Source organism: Vulpes lagopus, chromosome 12, assembly GCF_018345385.1.
Source record: "Vulpes lagopus strain Blue_001 chromosome 12, ASM1834538v1, whole genome shotgun sequence".
Lineage (NCBI taxonomy): Eukaryota > Metazoa > Chordata > Mammalia > Carnivora > Canidae > Vulpes > Vulpes lagopus.
Window position 1 is genome coordinate 47,395,442 of NC_054835.1, and position 17,192 is coordinate 47,412,633.

General features: G+C 48.8%; 1 protein-coding gene across 2 annotated transcripts in view; it reads right to left on the bottom strand.

Moving 5' to 3' along the window:
• Positions 1-13,075, bottom strand: part of PITPNC1 (phosphatidylinositol transfer protein cytoplasmic 1) — a 254,520-nt gene extending 241,445 nt beyond the window's left edge. The window contains exon 1 of one of the 2 annotated variants that reach the window (XM_041726175.1): positions 12,306-13,075. In XM_041726175.1, the coding sequence (XP_041582109.1) occupies positions 12,306-12,353 (48 nt within the window). In that variant the 5' untranslated portion in view covers positions 12,354-13,075. The remainder of the gene's footprint in view (positions 1-12,305) is intronic. The other variant, XM_041726176.1, reaches the window with a different exon arrangement.
• Positions 13,076-17,192: the final 4,117 nt, after the last annotated feature.

The window sequence follows — 17,192 nt, forward strand, 5'->3', positions numbered from 1 at the left end:
GATTGTCAGATACAATCCAAAGAATTAAAGGATGATTTTTTTTTTTTATCTTTGCTCAGGAACAAGAAGAATCTAGAAGGTCAAAAAAATAAAAAAAATAATTAAAAAAAAAGAATCTAGAAGGTCATGTTTTACCCAAACTTAAAAGGAGCAAAAAAAGAGACATAAAAAAAGTGAAGAGTCATTAGGTAAACTTGATCAAGAACTTACGATAGCTACTTGTTTAGATTATGAGTCGACTTCCACTAAAGTCTAAAACGGAGTTTCAAGAGCAGGCCCCTTTTGTCAGAGAGCTGGGAAATGAAAGAATGAGTCACTTTAATACTTGATGTCAAAATCTTGGTGAGGGCCAGCTTTCGTGTTGCCACATCAACAAACAGCATCAGATAATGCTGTTCAGGCAGTCTGCCATAAAGTGTCCGGGGGACCCCAGCCTCCTTCCTGTGAGATGGGTGAAGCCGATGGCCAAGACAGAGTGTCCTATGCAGTAGGGCTCCCTTCTTCAGTGGGTCTGCCGTCTAGGGAGATTTTCCCAGCCTAGTGTGGTATGATCTTGCCATCCTAGAAAGAGACTGTTGAGACAGTTTAGATAGCTAATCAGCCTCCTTTGCAATAAAGCCAGTGATGGGAAGTCTTCAGGACATCGGAGATGAATAAGGCAAAAGGTTCAACTCCCATATAGAACCATCTCCTCCAGAATGGGTTTTCTAGGACTCATTCACCTAACACGTGACTTCCCATTCAATACACATAGAAAGCAGAGAAATGAACTTGGAGCCATAGCCAGAAAAGTCCGCAGGTATTGTTCCTTCCACACTCATGATTGGCCATTAGCCTCTAGCCTCTGTCCCCTTGGGGTGAGAAAGAGGAGCAACAGTCCTCCAGGACCCTGAAGCCCTACGGTTCACCTCAGGGCAGCTGATCAACCTGTGATTGTTTCTTTTCCCTAAGTATCAAGTTCTCACCTAACTTGTGGTCATTCTAGTCCAGATCTGGCAGATTTTCTTCCCACACTGCTCCAGAAGAGAGCAATCTTCTTTGGAAAGCTTTCTAAAATCAGGACAACTAGAGCCATCTCCTTGAGGACACAGACCACAACTCTTGATTGTACTCATAATTCAAGTTCAGCACTTTCTGTCAATGGCTGTCTCTAAACATAGAGGTGTATTCTGCTGAGGACCAAAAAAAAAAAAAAAAAAAACACCTCACAGGGGAGCCTGGGTGGCTCAGTGGTTGAGCATCAGCTTTTGGCTCAGGTCATGTCCCAGGGTCCTGGGATTGAGTCCCGCATCAGGCTCCCCTTGGCAAACCTGCTTCTCCCTCTGCCTGTGTCTCTGTGTCTCTCTCTATCTCTCGTGAATAAAAAAAAATGTTAAAAAACAAACACACAAACCCATAGCTACCTCTATTTTCTTAAAGTTTTATTGAGATGTATTTTATATACAATTTTTTGTTAAATATTTATTTGAGAGAGAGAGAGGGAGGGAAGAAGAGTGCATAAGCGAGCATGGGGGAACAGGGAGAAGCAGCAGGAGAAGCAGGGAGAAACTCAAGCAGACTCCATGCTGAGCGCACAGCCCAGAGTAGAGCTCAATATTACAATCCTGAAATCACAACCTGAGCCAAATCCCAGAGTAGCAAGCTTAACCAACTGCCACCCAGGTGCCCCTCAAATGTTGTTAACATATTTACACAGAGTTCTGAACCATCGTCATAATCTTTTTTCTTTTAGGAGAGGAAGTGGGAGGAGGGGCAGAGGAAGAGACAGAGAATCTAAAGCAGGCTCCACCTCCCCACCCCCCACCGCCACACAGAGCATGATGCATGGGGCTCTATTTCCCAACCCTGAGATCATGACCTGAGCCAAAATCGAGAGTCAGATGCCTAAACAACTGAGCCACTGAGGTGCCTTCATCGTAATCGTTTTAAAATGGCCACGAAACTTTTCCAGTGGCCTCAGGACTGTAAGCTCTAGGAGGGCAGGAATCCTGCCTGCCTTGTTTGCTGCTCCATCCCTAGCACCTGGCCTAGCACCTGGCACGTAGTTGGAGTCCAATAAATATTTGTGATATGAAAACTTCCATGTTCCCCAGAGTGCCAACCTTGATACAAGAAATAACTACTTCAGGAGAAACTGTGAATCCAGCTATTTTCTCCACGGTAAGCAGGAAGGCCCCCAAAATGCCTGCTCCCTGCAGTGCATGACCTGTTTGTAATTCCTTCCCCTTCAAGGTGGGTGGGCCTGACCTAATCAGGCCAGTCTTTTTTTGAAAAAGAGTCTGAAGGTCAGAAATGACACGTCACAGAGATTCAAAGTGATAGCAGATACTCTCCTATTGGACTTGAAGGGGCAAAGTGCCATGTTGTGGACAGGGCCACATTGCAGGAAATGGCAGCTAGCCTCTAGGAGTTGGCCCCTAGCTGATTGCTGGCAAGAAAGGGGGGAATCTTAGTCCTACAAGCAGGAGGAACTGAATTCTGTCAATAACCTCATACATAAGCTTTGAAGAGACTCCAAGCTCTAGAAGGAAGTGCTGCCCAGCTGACACCTTGATTTCAATTTTGAGAGAACGGGAACAAAGAATCCAACCATGCCATCCCCAGACTTCTGGCCTACAGAGTCTGTGAAATAATAAATGGGTATTGTTTTATGCAACTAAGTTTGTGATCATTTGTTACAGAGTAATAGAAACTAAATACTCTCCTCCAAAAGTTAGGAGGAAAGCAGAATGATTACATTAGCTCCAAGGAAAGACTGGCCTCAAGCTTCTCAGGGGTATTGCTGAGCAATTTTTAAATGAAGATTTTTTTTTAAGAATTTATTTATTTATTTATTTATTTATTTATTTATTTATTTATTTATTTATTTGAGAGAGAGAGAGAGACAAGCAAAGAGCCCAAGTGGGACTCGATCCCAGGACCCTGGGATCATGACCTGAGCCAAAGCAGATACTTAACTGACTGAGCCACCCAGGCACCCCAAAAATGTTAGTAATATAAAAGAATCTCTAGCTTGCAAAATTTCAGGTGGTATAAAATCTAGGTGAAAAAACTTAAACAGGGCAGCCCGGGTGGCTCAGCGGTTTAGTGCCGCCTTCGGCCCAGGGTGTGATCCTGGAGACCCGGGATCGAGTCTCATGTCGGGCTTCCTGCATGGAGCCTACTTCTCCCTCTGCCTGTGTCTTTGCCTCTCTCTCTGTGTCTCTCATGAATAAATAAATGAAATCTTTAAAAAAAACAAAACAAAACAAAACAAAACTTAAACAATGTGAAGGAACACAACTGGGATCAGCTTTCTAGAAATGTTCCCTATTTTCCCAACTTCTTCCCTTCCATTCACTAAGCATCTATGTGCCAGACCTGAGGTTTAAGTATGAGAGCTGACTGTCCAAACTGGCAGCCACCAGTCAGTCACCTGTGGCCATAGAGCACTGCAAGGTGGCTAGTGGGAATTGAAATGTGCTGCAAATGGAAAATGCACACTAGAGGTCAGAGACTTAGCATGAAAGAAAAATAAGTTAAACTCTGTTGTCACGATTTTCCTATGTGGATTAGGTGTTGAAAAGATAATGATGGGAATGAGTGACTTCCAAACAAACAAATAAATACAGATTATGATCAATGCTCTGAAGGAGATAAATATGTATAAAGATAAAGAATAGGAGAACACTACTTTAGATGGAGTGGTCAGGAAAGACGTCTCTAAGGAGGTGACATTTCCACTTATAAACCCACAAGCGTGCTATAAACGTTCAAGTTTTAACATGACAGCAACAGAGGCTAGAAGCTTGAGAGGGCTAACGAAGGTGGGTGGTTGGTTGCAGGGCCATCACATTGCACTATTCCCACTTAGGTTCCATGTAAACAAGCACCCATTAAAGGTGTGCAGCCCCAAGATCTGAACTGTTTTTTTTTTTTAATAAAGATTTTATTTATTTGTTCATGACAGATACAGAGAGAGAGACAGAGACATAGGCAGAGGGAGAAGCAGGCTCCCTGCAGGGAGCCAGATGCAGGACTCGATCCCAGGACCCAGGATCACATCCTGAGCCAAAGGCAGACACTCAACCACTGAGCCACCCATGCACTTCCCTGAATTGTTTTTAAGTTGGAGGACGTACAATATGGAAAGTTAAGCATCCAAGATAATTATTTTTCAAACAACTTTGCATTTTTCCGGATACAATTTGTTTTCCAGACTTTTTAAAAAACTTTTTTAAAGATTGTATTTATTTATTTGACAGAGAAAGAGAGCACAAGCAGGGGGAGCAGCAGTCAGAAGGAGAGGGAGAAGCAGGTTCCCCACTGAGCAGAGAGCCCAATGTGGGACTCTATCACCTGGGATCACCACCTGAGCCAAAAGCAGACACCCAACCAACTGAGACACCCAGGCACCCCGTTTTCCAGTTTTACTATCTGTAACATATTTGCACATCATCTGTCATGTAGCCTACAAAAAAAAAAAAAATTCCCCACTTGGGAATATCACAAAATTCCCAATTGCCAGGATGAGACAGGGAGGACAGGTAGTTGGCAACCTAGAATCTGAAATTCTCCTTTTCCTCTCCTAGTGGGCCAAATTTACAAAAGATCTATAAAACCTTCCTGACTTCTTGTTACAAATCAGCTGATTTCTATATCTGTCTTTTTTTCCAAACAGGGGCAGACGTGTTAGCTAGTTTCCAAAAAAGTTTCCCAAGTTACTTGACCATATAAACCTCCAGGCAACCCAAAGCAGACCAAAGCCCACACAGGTCAACCAGGGCACCTGCTTTAGCCTCAGTCAGGTGGCTAAAGCAATGAACCTCGACGTACTCTTCCAGTAATCACTAACCCCGAAAAACATGTTAAGTGCCCGTCACTGTGCACACACTTTTATATTTAAAAAAAAAAAAAAAAAAGGAGGGACACCTGGGTGGCTCAGTGGTTAAGCATCTGCCTTTGGCTCAGGGCATGATCCCAGTTTGGGGATCGAGTACCACATCGGGCTCCCCGTGAGGAGCCTGCTTCTCCCTCTGCCTATATCTCTGCCTCTCTGTGTGTCTCTCATGAATAAATAAATAAAATTTTTTAAAAAAGAAGAGCTCTGTGAATACTTCCCCCCCATACACACACTTTCCCAATTGACACTCCGGGTGTGTGTGGGAGGGGGGGACGGCTGTGCGGGCACGGTGGATCCTAAAGAGACTGAGTGTTGAAACTCTATTAATTTTTTTAAAACTGCTTATAAAAATATAGTAGTCTCTGTTCACCTGAAAGGAGAGCTTTTCTGAAATGAAGTATTACTCACTTAATCAGACACAAGGTTTTTGAGTTGGTTTTTTAAGAGCCTCAGGGACTCACCCGCTTCTTTAGTAATGAAAAGCAAAAGTTAATTACCACCCACTTTTAACTAAGGTTTTATTACAATAATGTCCATTTTTTCAAGGCCCAGAAACTGTTGAGCGTGGCAGACATTCACACCCAAATCACGGGGCAAATGCCGTGTCCTTTGCACACAAAGTCAATTTCACTGACCAGCCAGGACGACAGCATCTGCTCCTTGTTGTCTGTTCCATTAGTGGTGAAAGGTTTGCATTTATCCATTAACCCGCCCAGGTGCCCCTCCCGACCGGCCAGGGAGCTGTGCAAGATAGCCGGGCAGCATGAGGGACGTGGTGCTCACCCAGAGGGACAGGATCACCCAGAAATCAAACCCCTGACTCTGGCCTTGGTCCATCCCAACTTGCCTAGTTGGGGGGGCGGGGGTTCAAAATAGTGCTTGTTCTTTTTTTTTTTTTTTTAATATTTTTAAGTATTAATTTATTTATTTTTTTTTTTTTTTTTTTTTTTTTTATTAATTTATGATAGGCACACAGTGAGAGAGAGAGGCAGAGACACAGGCAGAGGGAGAAGCAGGCTCCATGCACCGGGAGCCCGATGTGGGATTCGATCCCGGGTCTCCAGGATCGCGCCCTGGGCCAAAGGCAGGCGCCAAACCGCTGCGCCACCCAGGGATCCCAATAGTGCTTGTTCTTAAAAAACATTTGCAAAATTATGTTCATGAGGGACCCTGGGTGGGGGGGGGGGGGGTACATGAGATTAATCCAAGGATCCTTTATTCTTTATACTTGGGAGTATCACTTTGTACAAAAAACAGCGTTGATGCCAGTTTCAAACTTGAACTCTCTTTCCCGAAAGGATTTCTGCCCCAGTATTTGCAGACGCATCTCATGAAGTTTAAAACAGAGAATAGGGAAACATTATTGGGCATTTTGGAATCTCCATTTAGGTCATTGCGGAGTCGGCACCACCCCAAACCCAAATCTGTTCTCAGAAATGTGCGCAAGAAAATTCTCTGGGGACCCAGGGGAGGCTGGATAAAGTGCATTGACTCCTGGCCAGGGCAAAGAACAAAATAATATTCTGTATTAAAAAGTTGTTTTTCTTTCCTTTCCTTTCTTTCTCTTTCTTCTTTTCTTGGAGGGGAGGGAAGTGTTTCTATTTTTCATTGTGCAACAAATCCCTAAGGACTACAAATAAATCCCTAAAAGTGCACACATTAACGTTAATGCAGTCAGAACAGGAACTGTTAAAATACCAAAGCAAGCAATGAAAATAAAAGGATTCCTGCCTTCATATTAGGATGTGCTGAGCTCTTGAAGATGCTGATCATACTGATAAGAACCTGTCGGGGAGGGGTGATCTTCAGACTGCTCCAAGGAGTCTTTTTTTTTTTCTTCCAAGGAGTCTTGAAGGCAGAGTTTGGGGTGCTGACAGCACCAAGTGGCAGCCCCAAGGAGAGGCTTGGGGCAGAGTGGCCTTGAACTCCACCATAATCGGGGCACTTGGATGGCTCAGTGGTTGAGCATCTGACTTTGGCTTAGGTCATGATCCCAGAATTCTGAGATCAAGTCCTGCACGGAGCCTGCTTCTGCTGCCTATGTCTTTGCCTCTCTGTGTCTCTCTGAATGAATGAATGAATAAAAAGAACTTCACCATAATCTCCCTGGAGCCACACATCTAAAAGCTACTCCAATTAAATACATAATCTAAGGAAAACCAGTAAACTTGTTAGACAAAAACAGCTTTGCATAGAGCCCCCTGGCCAACCTTCTGGTCAGCCGAGCAAATGTCCCCTAAAGTAGACAGAAGGTCAGAGACTCCAAGCCATCCTCAACTAGAGACTTTTTAGGCTGCTTAGTGTCCCTGCTTCACACAGTGAGCTTAGGGATATTTCCTTCCAACGAGGAATCTCCCAGAGGAAGAAAGTTGAGAGAAGCCCTGGCATACAGTAAAACAGCTCAGTACAGAAATCAGAAGACCCAGGTTCTGGCCTAGACCCTACCCTTACCTAGGAGATGGGCAACCAGAGACTGGACCTTCTACATCCATGTTCTTTTCCACAAAATTAAATGGCTCAACCATAGAAGATCTCCACTAGCCCTTCCAGGTCTAAAATGAAAGAATCTACATTACCGATTGTTCCACATGAAGATGGTTGACAACTATCTTTTTAGAGCCAACTATTATTATTGCCCCCAGGAACCTTTACTGTCTAGAACTTTCCAATAAATGGCTTATATTCAGTTCAGAGAGGACATTGAACATAAATGAAGAAACTATTCCAAAGTTGTTGGTTGTTTTTTTGTTTTTTGTTTTTTGTTTTTTTAATTATATTTATTCACTTGAAAGAAAGAGAGCACAAGCAGGGGGAGCAGGAATCCCTGGGTGGCGCAGCGGTTTGGGGCCTGCCTTTGGCCCAGGGCGCGATCCTGGAGACCCGGGATCGAGTCCCACGTCGTGCTCCCGGTGCATGGAGCCTGCTTCTCCCTCTGCCTGTGTCTCTGCCTCTCTCTCTCTCTGTGTGTGACTATCATAAAGAAATAAAGAAATTAAAAAAAAAAAAAAAAAAAACAAGCAGGGGGAGCAGCAGCAGAAGAGGAAGAAGCAAGCTCCCTGCTAAGCAGGAAGTCAGATGTGGGGCTCCATCCCAGGACCCCAGCATCATGACCTGAGCCGAAGGCGGACACTTAACCAACTGAGCCACCCAGGAGTCCCTGGAGTTTTTTATTAAAATTAATCCACTGGATGTTACCTTTTAAAATTATTCATCCTGAAATTGTCTAAAAAACAAAACACCAACACTCTGACGTAGACTGATCTAGACTGTAGTCGAGCTTTATTTTCTTTATGCCCCAACACTACTCCTCTTTCCTGGAACTCAGGAACATTTCATGAGTCAAAATAAGGCTTAGAGAAATGGTAGATTCTAGTACCCTCTCTAACAATTGAAAAGGTCTTTGATTTTTCATTTAGTTGAGAGTCCTGACTCTATCTAGTTTCAAGAACTGTTTTTTTTTTCCTTTTTTTCCCTTTTTTCTTGCATTAAATACCAGTGACAGGGAAAGAGCAGCATAAAGAAAAACAATGGGTTTTACCATGGCCCTGGTTGTGGCTTGGCGATTAACAAGTTGGGTGACCTGACCCACATTACTTAACTTTTCTTTTCTTTTTCTTTTTTTGTAAAAAAAGATTTTATTTATTTATTCATAGAGACAGAGAGAGAGAGACAGAGACACAGGCAGAGGGAGAAGCAGGCATCATACAGAGAGCCTGATGTGGGACTCGAACCAGGTTCCCCAAGATCACGCCCTGGGCTGCAGGCAGCGCTAAACCACTGCGCCACCCGGGCTGCCCTACTTAACTTTTCTGACTCAGTTTACACACCTGCAAAATGTGGATAATAGCACACTAGTTCCCCTGATGCTCCCCTCCACCAGGAGTTAAATAGGATAAAGCCAGGGGGTAGCCCGGGTGGCTCAGTGGTTTAGCGCTGCCTTCGGCCCAGGGCGTGATCCTGGAGACCCAGACTAGAGTCCCACATCGGGCTCCCTGCATGGAGCCTGCTTCTCCCTCTGCCTCTCTCTCTCTCTGTCTCTCATAAATAAATAAATAAATAAATAAATAAATAAATAAATAAATAAATAAATAAAATCTTAAAAAAAAAAAAGGATAAGGCCAGGGAAGAATAATGAACCCAGGGTTGGTTCTCTCACCAACTCTCCTCATTTTTAAAAATACGGGCGCTCTTGGGATGCCTGGGTGGCTCAGCAGTTAAACGGCTGCCTTCACCCAGGGCGTGATCCTGGAGATCTGGGATAGAGTCCCACATCCGGCTCCTTGCATGGAGCCTGCTTCTCCCTCTACCTGTGTCTCTGCCTCTCTATCTCTCTGTGTATCTCATGAATAAATGGGTAAAATCTTTAAAAATAAATAAATAAATATGGGCTCTCCTAATTCACTGCAGGGTTTAGACAGAAACAAATTCCTAAAGTGCTGTGTAGACGGAATCAGGCCCAAAGCAAATGAAGCCTTGAAGCAAAAGTTAGGCTTTGAAGAATCTACCTACTAAGGTGATGGTAATGGTCTTCTTTGAAGACACTGTTAAGTCCCTTCCCAGTTTTGTTTTTTTTTTAAGATTTTAATTATTTGACAGAGAGAGAGCACAAGCAGAGGGAGCAGCAGAGGGAGAGGGAGAAGCAGACTCCAGCTGAGCACAGAGCCTGATGTGGGGCTTGATCCCAGGACTCGGATCAGGACCTGAGCCAAAGGCAGCCACTCAACCCAGGGAACCACATTGGCGCCTCATGCTCCTTCCCAGTTTTTAATGTTAAGGACAGTAGGACACAGTACAAGGTGGGGGGGTGGGGGTGGATGGTGGACACTGGGGGTTTACTCCAAGTCAGATTCCAGGAATCTAACCTCTGGCACAAGGTACCTAGTTTCCTCACCCATCATCTGCCTTGGAAAATCTGAATCCTATCAGTTTGAAGCCTCTATCAATCTAAACTGTCCCCCCCACCCCCGTTTCTCTAACCAAGTGGAAAACTAACTTCAAAATATAACTTTTTTAGAAACTGAATCATGGGACACCTGGGTGGCTGAGCGATTAATCGTCTGCCTTCTGCTCAAGGCGTGATCCTGGAGTCCCAGGATCGAGTCCCACGTCGGGCTCCCTGAATGGAGCCTGCTTCTCCCTCTGCCTGTGTCTCTGCCTCTCTCTCTCTCTCTCTCTCTGTGTGTGTCTCTCATGAATAAATAAAAACTTAAAAAAAAAGAAAAGAAACTGAATCATGCTTTAGTCCAAATAAATTACACATTAAGTAAATTAGAATTATATATTCTATTAACAAGGGGAGCCTGATTTCATTTGCCAATTAAGAAAGGGCCTCCCCTCCCCCCCCAAAAAAATAACAAGTAAAAGAAAAGGCCTCCACCTGTATTATTCAAAAGTGATTACTTCTCCCTGAAGTGGTGGGTATTTTAGTAGCATGCATAAATAAATCAATAAGTGGCTTAAGAGCTGTGCCTGAATGTTCAGGAAAGCCTGTGAAAAAAAAGCAATCAGAATAAAGAGAGTAAAAAGATTTTGTAGGTAGTAAGAAGATTCTAGAACTGGTTGTTTTCTTGACTATCACCCGCACTTTTTGCACTTTTCATGCAGTACTAACACTGCGCCTAGATCCCAAACTCCTATCAATAAATAAAGTCACTGGGGGGAGAGATGAAAAAGCACACACATCTCCGGGCTGCACTGCTCCAGCTCAGCTGCCCAGGGTGGGAAGATCTCAATCTTTTCTAGAACTACTCTGGTTAACCAGGTTCACTCATCTGCCTCCCCCACTTGCCACACAGCTGTGTGCTGCTCCTCCACTTGATTGACACGGTCGAGATGCATCCCCCAACACTGCCTATCCACCCGGATTCATTCCATCCTTCCAGACTCTGCTCCAACGTTATCTCCTCAAATGCCAACAGGCAGCATCGCCAGGTCCATCATTCTGGTGGGGGCCTGACCTCTCTCTTTGGCAACCAGTGTCCCGGGGAGGTATAGTTTTGTCAACTCGCAGCTACTTGGATCTTGCCTTGGATTGTACTATGGGTCCTGCCTCAACACTTGCTCCAGGTGACAGATTAAGACGGGCCCCTCGGGGGATCCCTGGGTGGCGCAGCGGTTTGGCGCCTGCCTTTGGCCCAGGGCGCGATCCTGGAGACCCGGGATCGAATCCCACATCAGGCTCCCGGTGCATGGAGCCTGCTTCTCCCTCCGCCTGTGTCTCTGCCTCTCTCTCTCTCTGTGACTATCATAAATAAAAAAATAAAAAAAAAAGACGGGCCCCTCGGGAGCGCACTTTATCGGTTAAATACCTGCTTCTTGCCCAAAGCGCCTCGCCCCTTCCGCAAGGTAGAGGCTCACTAATACACCTGATAGATTAGATGCTCTGTATTTAAATAGACACACGGTCTGGCTCGCAGTCTCTTTGGTGGGGCACACTAACCCACACTAGTGACTTTCAAATTTCCCCGATTGGCTCCACGCTTCCTTGACGTCCCTGGACGGGCGCTAAGCAATTGTGAAAACACCAAAAAGGTAGGGGCGCGGGGTGGGGGTGGGGGGATGCTGGGGCCTGAATAATCCTCCCTGAGTCATTTCCTGAATGATGGAGCTTGAAGCTTCGGGAGATCCGGAGAATGGAGCTGGAGCAGCAGCAGCGGTGGGAGGACCAGCCCCCCGCCCCCCGCCCCGCAGCCGCAGCCCCGGGAGCCGAGCCCCGGGCCGGCACCCACGTGCTGGGGCGCCCCCGTGTGGCCGCGCCCGCGTCCCCGCCGCTCCGGGCTCGCCCGCAGACCACGCTCCCCGCCGCTGGAGAAACAAGAGACGCAGAAAGTTTCCGAGCCAGGCGGTTTGCGGAAAGGTCGGAGCCAGGTCTGGGAGCCTCGATGCGCGGGCGTGGCGGCAGCGGCGACGGCGAGAAGTCCGGGCCCGGGCCCGGGGAGGACTCCCCTAGGGCTCCGAGGTGCCCCCCAGCGGGACTCCGGGCCTGGAGATCCCGAGGGCGAAGGCTCCCCCCCCCACCCCCACCCAACCCAGACCTTGCAGCGAAGGGCGGGAGGGGAGCCGGGGCCCACTCGCACCCACCCCACCCGCACGCCAGCGGGACGCGCTTGGGGCGCTTGGCGTTGCTCTGCTCGTGTGCCTAATGGGGGGGGGGGGGGGCGCCCATTCCCTCTGGCGCATCCGGATCCCCAAGAGTCAGGTTTCTGGGTGCCCCCCAAGCCTCCACCTAGAGTCCAGCGCCCTGGCCCGCTGGGGTGACAAGTGGAACCAGCAAGTCCCCTGCCCTGCCCTGCCCTGCCCTGCCCTGCCCTGCAGCCCTCCAGCCCTCCGACTCGGCGGTAGCGCTCCAGCAGGGCTTCCCCGCGCCCGACCGAGAGGCTGCGGCGGGGTCCTCGGCGCCCCGGGGCGGGTGGGGGGCGCTTACCTCGTCCACGGTGAGCGGCATGCAGATCCGGTACTCCTTGAGCAGCATGGTGCTGCCGGCCGCGGGCCCCGGCGCGGGCGGGGGGGGGGGCGCCCCGAGGGACGCGGCTGCCGCCCGGGCGCGGGGCAGGGCGCTCGGAGCCGGCGGGCGGAGCAGCCCCGGCGGCGCGCTCAGCTCCTGGCTTCCCCCTGTGCGCCCGCGAGCATGTCCGGGCTCGGGTCGGGCGTCCGGGGCTCCCCCGCTCCTGCCGGGCCGAGGTCCGCCCTCCCGGACGCGCTGTTGCAAAGTCGGGGGGGACGGCGGAGGCGGGAGGGGCCGCTGGAAGCCGCAGGGATCGCAGCCCCGGGCGGTGGGAGCGGCCGCGGGATCAGGACATGCCGGGGCGGCCGGGGGGGGAAACCGGGCTTCCCGGGGAGCGCCCCGCCTCGAGCCGCCGGAGCCCGCGACCCCTCCGGCGGGTCTGCCCGAAGGCGACCGTCACCGGGAGCACATCGCAGCGGGGCCGGGGATGCCGACTCCCCAGACAAAGGCTCGGCCGCGCTTCCCCGGGCGCGCACAAGGGCTCCGGCTCTGCTTAGGGCCCGTCCCCGAGGCGCGGCGGGAGGAAAGGGCAGCGGCGGCCGCTCGGCTGCTCCGAGCTGGGCTCCGAGCGGGGCTCCGGCGGCCGCGGCGGGCGGGAGGAGGCAGGCGCCGGCCGCGCACGTCCCGCCCCCGAGGCCCGGGCTGGGCGAGCGCCCTGCGTGCCCGCGAGTTTGCAGCCGCCGCGCCGGGCCCGGAGTCCGCGCCGAGCCGCAGTGTGCCTCGGGCCGGGGAGGTGCGCGCGGGAGGAGCGAGCGCCAGCCAGGCTGACATCAGCAGCGGCCGCGGCGGGGAGGGTAGCCCCATCCGGCCAATGGGGAAATGGCAAAGAATGTGGAGGATTTAAACAAAACAGCATGTCTCTCCCCGGCTCCTGCCAGACGGCGGGGCTGCCCCGGAGCTGAGCCTGGGGGCGGCTGGGGAGGACCGAGGGAGGGGGCCTGGGGGGGGAGGGCGAGAGGGGCTCGCTTCCCCGCCCGCCTGTGCCCTTTGGGTCTGTTTCTCAGATGTGCTCCGCCCGGCCCCTCTGGGTGGCTTCTGGCTTCCAGGTGCCGAAAGAAGCGTGTCTTGACCTTTGCAGAAGGTCTTGTTACAAACGCCCTCTCTGGTCCAGGGTTGCAAGCCCAGCGCTGGAGCGGCGATGGGCCGTGGGAGCACGAGCCCCCAGCCTTGCCTGCTTTCCTGGCTGGCCTCACAGATGGAATCCTGGACGACTGGCAAGTGCAAAAGCGAGGAAGAAAATGAAGTGCAGAGAGCACAGGAAAACAGAGGGAGCCAGAAGCGGACACAGCCTTGTACCTCTCCTGGCCTGCCCTGCTGTCCTGTCCCACCGCCCGCTCCGCTCCGCAGGGCTGCCAGGGTAGGCTCGCCTGTCAGCACTCCTAAGTTCAAAAAGTCACAGTGAAATGTCAATGAAAATGCCTGGAGTGTTGGTACTTCATCCATATTAAACAGATCCCTCATTTTAACCACAAGAGGCACATTTTTCACTTACTCAGGAAGCTGCATGTAACTGCTGAAGTCTGTTTTTCATTTGTCTGGTATTTTTAAGCTTGTTTTTCTGAAAAGTTGCTGGATGAAAAACGCATCGTTTTGCCTCTATGCAGAAGAACCTGCAAGCATCGTCTTTTCTCTGAAAAATATGTGTGCTCTGCGGCCCTGCAGCTGCTCGTCGAGCTTGGATGGTGCTGCAGATGGTCTCGATACTATAGTATTTAAAATTATGATTAATAAACAGATAACCGGTGTAACTGTGGTGGGTTGTGGCAAAAAGCACCCAGATGGCTGGAGAGAATTCATAACTGTGAACATGATACAAAGCCTCATAGAAAAACAACCACCCTATACCCAGCTTATATTTTAGTGAAAACTATTTTCTAGATAAATGCTTCCCGGAGTTGGCTCAGATATATTCACAGCAACTAATTAAAGCTAAACCGAATTCCTCGAGGTGGAAAATCTAAATCTGACACTGTAGTGGTGAATAATAACACATCGAAAGCCTGTGATACGGGAAGAAGCTCAAGCTGTTTTTCCTTTTTTTCCTACTTCTTACTTGACAACAAGTGTAGTGGTTTCGCTTCTGGCGCCTAATCCTCTTCCCAAAGGCAGCTAGGCAAGGTACGGGCAAGCCACATGTACATACGCATGCACACAGGACTTCAAAAGTGTGTAGGTATGTTCCCAGCTTCCTAGATGTTTCCTTTTTGTTTTGTTTTGTTTTTTTAAGATTTTATTTATTTGACAGAGAGATAGTGAGAGAGCACAAGCAGAGGGAGCAGCAGAGGGAGAGGGAGAAGCAGGCTCCCCACTGAGCAGGGAGCCTGATGCAGGCAGATGCCAGGACTCTGGGATCATGACCTCAGCTGAAGGCAGACGCTTAACCTACTGAGCCACCCAAGCGCCCCCTCCTAGATGTTTCCTGACATTGATTCCGCAGCTGTTTTTACTGAAATTAATATTACGGTTGAAGAACTACCCCTCCTCATAGCCCAGACTGCAAATCAGTCTGTATGTGCTTTGCTCCTGACTCTAGTAAGCTGCCTGAACTTCCTTTTCATCCAGTCCATCCGCGTGCCTGGTCACATTAAGCTTGTTCAAGCACAGCTCTAATCCTGCCCCTTTCACAACCTCTCAGGGATTCTCTGTGGCCTACTGAGCCAGTTCAAATTCCTTGGCAGGAAGATCAGGACTCTGAATCCACCTTTCCCCTGCTAGTCAGTTACCTTTCCTCCCGGCCCTCCTGCAGCCAGGTGACACAAATATTATCTGTTGGCAGGAGAAGGCGCCCACTTCACCTTGACCCTTCTGCTCCTGCCATTGCCTTCAGAGAGTCCCTCCCCACTCCATCCCCCATGACACCATTTCTCAGCAATCTGCTTTTGGAAAGTGATTTCTGATGGCTGTGTGTTGGATGGGAAAAGGCAGCAGGATACCAGAGGCAAGAGGTTATTATATTATTAGAATATTACAGGAGACAGAATGAGGAGGGGGGGTCTGAATTAGACTGCGCCAGAAGAAAAGATGATGAATTTCAAAGATTCATTAAGGACTTGGGGACAGATTGGTTTTCACTACAACAGCACTTGGGGGAGGGGAGGGCTTATTCATTCATAACTCATTCACAAAAGGGAAAAGGGCGGCATCTACTGGTCAGATACATTGTTTAAAGTGTTTTTAAGTCAGCAAGTCTGGCAAGAATTCTATCTTTGTTTCTTCTCCGCCAGCGGAATCCCCAGGATCTACTTCCAGAGAGCTTTGAAGGTGTTGCCGTCATCATTAAGGATAGTACTAATGATCCATTAACAGTGGTACGATCTACAGTTGCTGATTATCACGTATTTTAAAATGGGGGCTGGGGCACAAAGAGCAAAAAGGGAGCAAAGTGAAGTTACCAGGGAGGAATGATATGAGCACAAGGAAAAGAGTATTAGCCTGCGCACGTCTGTGACAGCCTGTATCCTCGGACAGGTGACAATCTGTGAAGGGGGGGTTCTCAGAAGGCGGGGCGGGGTGCCCATCAGAATCAATCATCTAAGGAGTCTTTTTAGTCCATTATCATCACCTGGATTCTGATGATGCACCCCTCCCCCACCCTGAAACCTCTCTGCAGTTGGTGTGAAAAAGCTGAGACCCACTCTGCATGTAGCAGCAGAAGGAACAGTCTTTGTGACTATTTGAAGCCATGTTTCATTCCTAGAATATCCTGGTACCTCTAAAGTATTATGGTCCTTTCCATCTTCCTCTTTCCTACAGACTGTATATAAGGTCTGTGGGTTTGTCAAAGCTCATTGAAAGTCCTATCTCAGGGATCCCTGGGTGGCTCAGTGGTTTGGCGCCTGCCTTTGGCTCAGGGCGTGATCCTGGAGTCCCGGGATCAAGTCCCGCATCCGGCTCCTGGCGTGGAGCCTACTTCTCCCTCCTCTTGTGTCTCTGCCTCTCTCTCTTTATATATATATAATCTTTAAAAAAAAGTCCTATCTCAATCAATTAAGCATCTGCCATCAGCTGGGGGTCATGATCCCAGGGTCCCGGGATGGGGCCCTGCGCCAGCTCTGACCTCGCTTCTTCTCCCCACCCCCCTGCCCATGTTTTCTCTCTCTCTCAAATAAAGTCTTATAAAAAAAAAAAAAAGAAAGAAAGAAAGAAAGAAAGAAAGAAAGAAAATGAAAGTCCTATCTCTTCCACACAGCGCTCTAGACAACTCTTTACCTTTCTAGACAACCCAGAACACTTATCTGGACTATTCATTTTGGTTCTTGTTTGCATGCAAGTGTGGCCTTTACATAGAAAATGTCATATACAGGGATGCCTGGGTGGCTCAGCGGTTGAGTGTCTGCCTTTGGCTCAGGGTGTGATCCTGCAGTTCTGGGATCAGGCTTCCTGCATGGAGCCTGCTTCTCCCTCTGCCTATGTCTCTCTGCCTCTCTCTCTCTCTCTCTCTCTCTGTGTGTCTCTCATGAATAAATAAATAATATCTTTTTTTAAAAATGTCATATAGGGATCCCTGGGTGGCGCAGCGGTTTGGCGCCTGCCTTTGGCCCAGGGCGCGATCCTGGAGACCCAGGATCGAATCCCACGTCGGGCTCCCGGTGCATGGAGCCTGCTTCTCCCTCTGCCTATGTCTCTGCCTCTCTCTCTCTCTGTGTGTGTGACTATCATAAATAAATAAAAAAAATTAAAATGTCATATACACTGCTAAAGTATTCCATCTCTTCTCCAACTGCCAGACATGATTTTAAGCTTCCAGAGAAGCCAGACCATGTCCTCATCTGGAGAATGTATCTTTGGTATAAGGGGTAGTGTAGG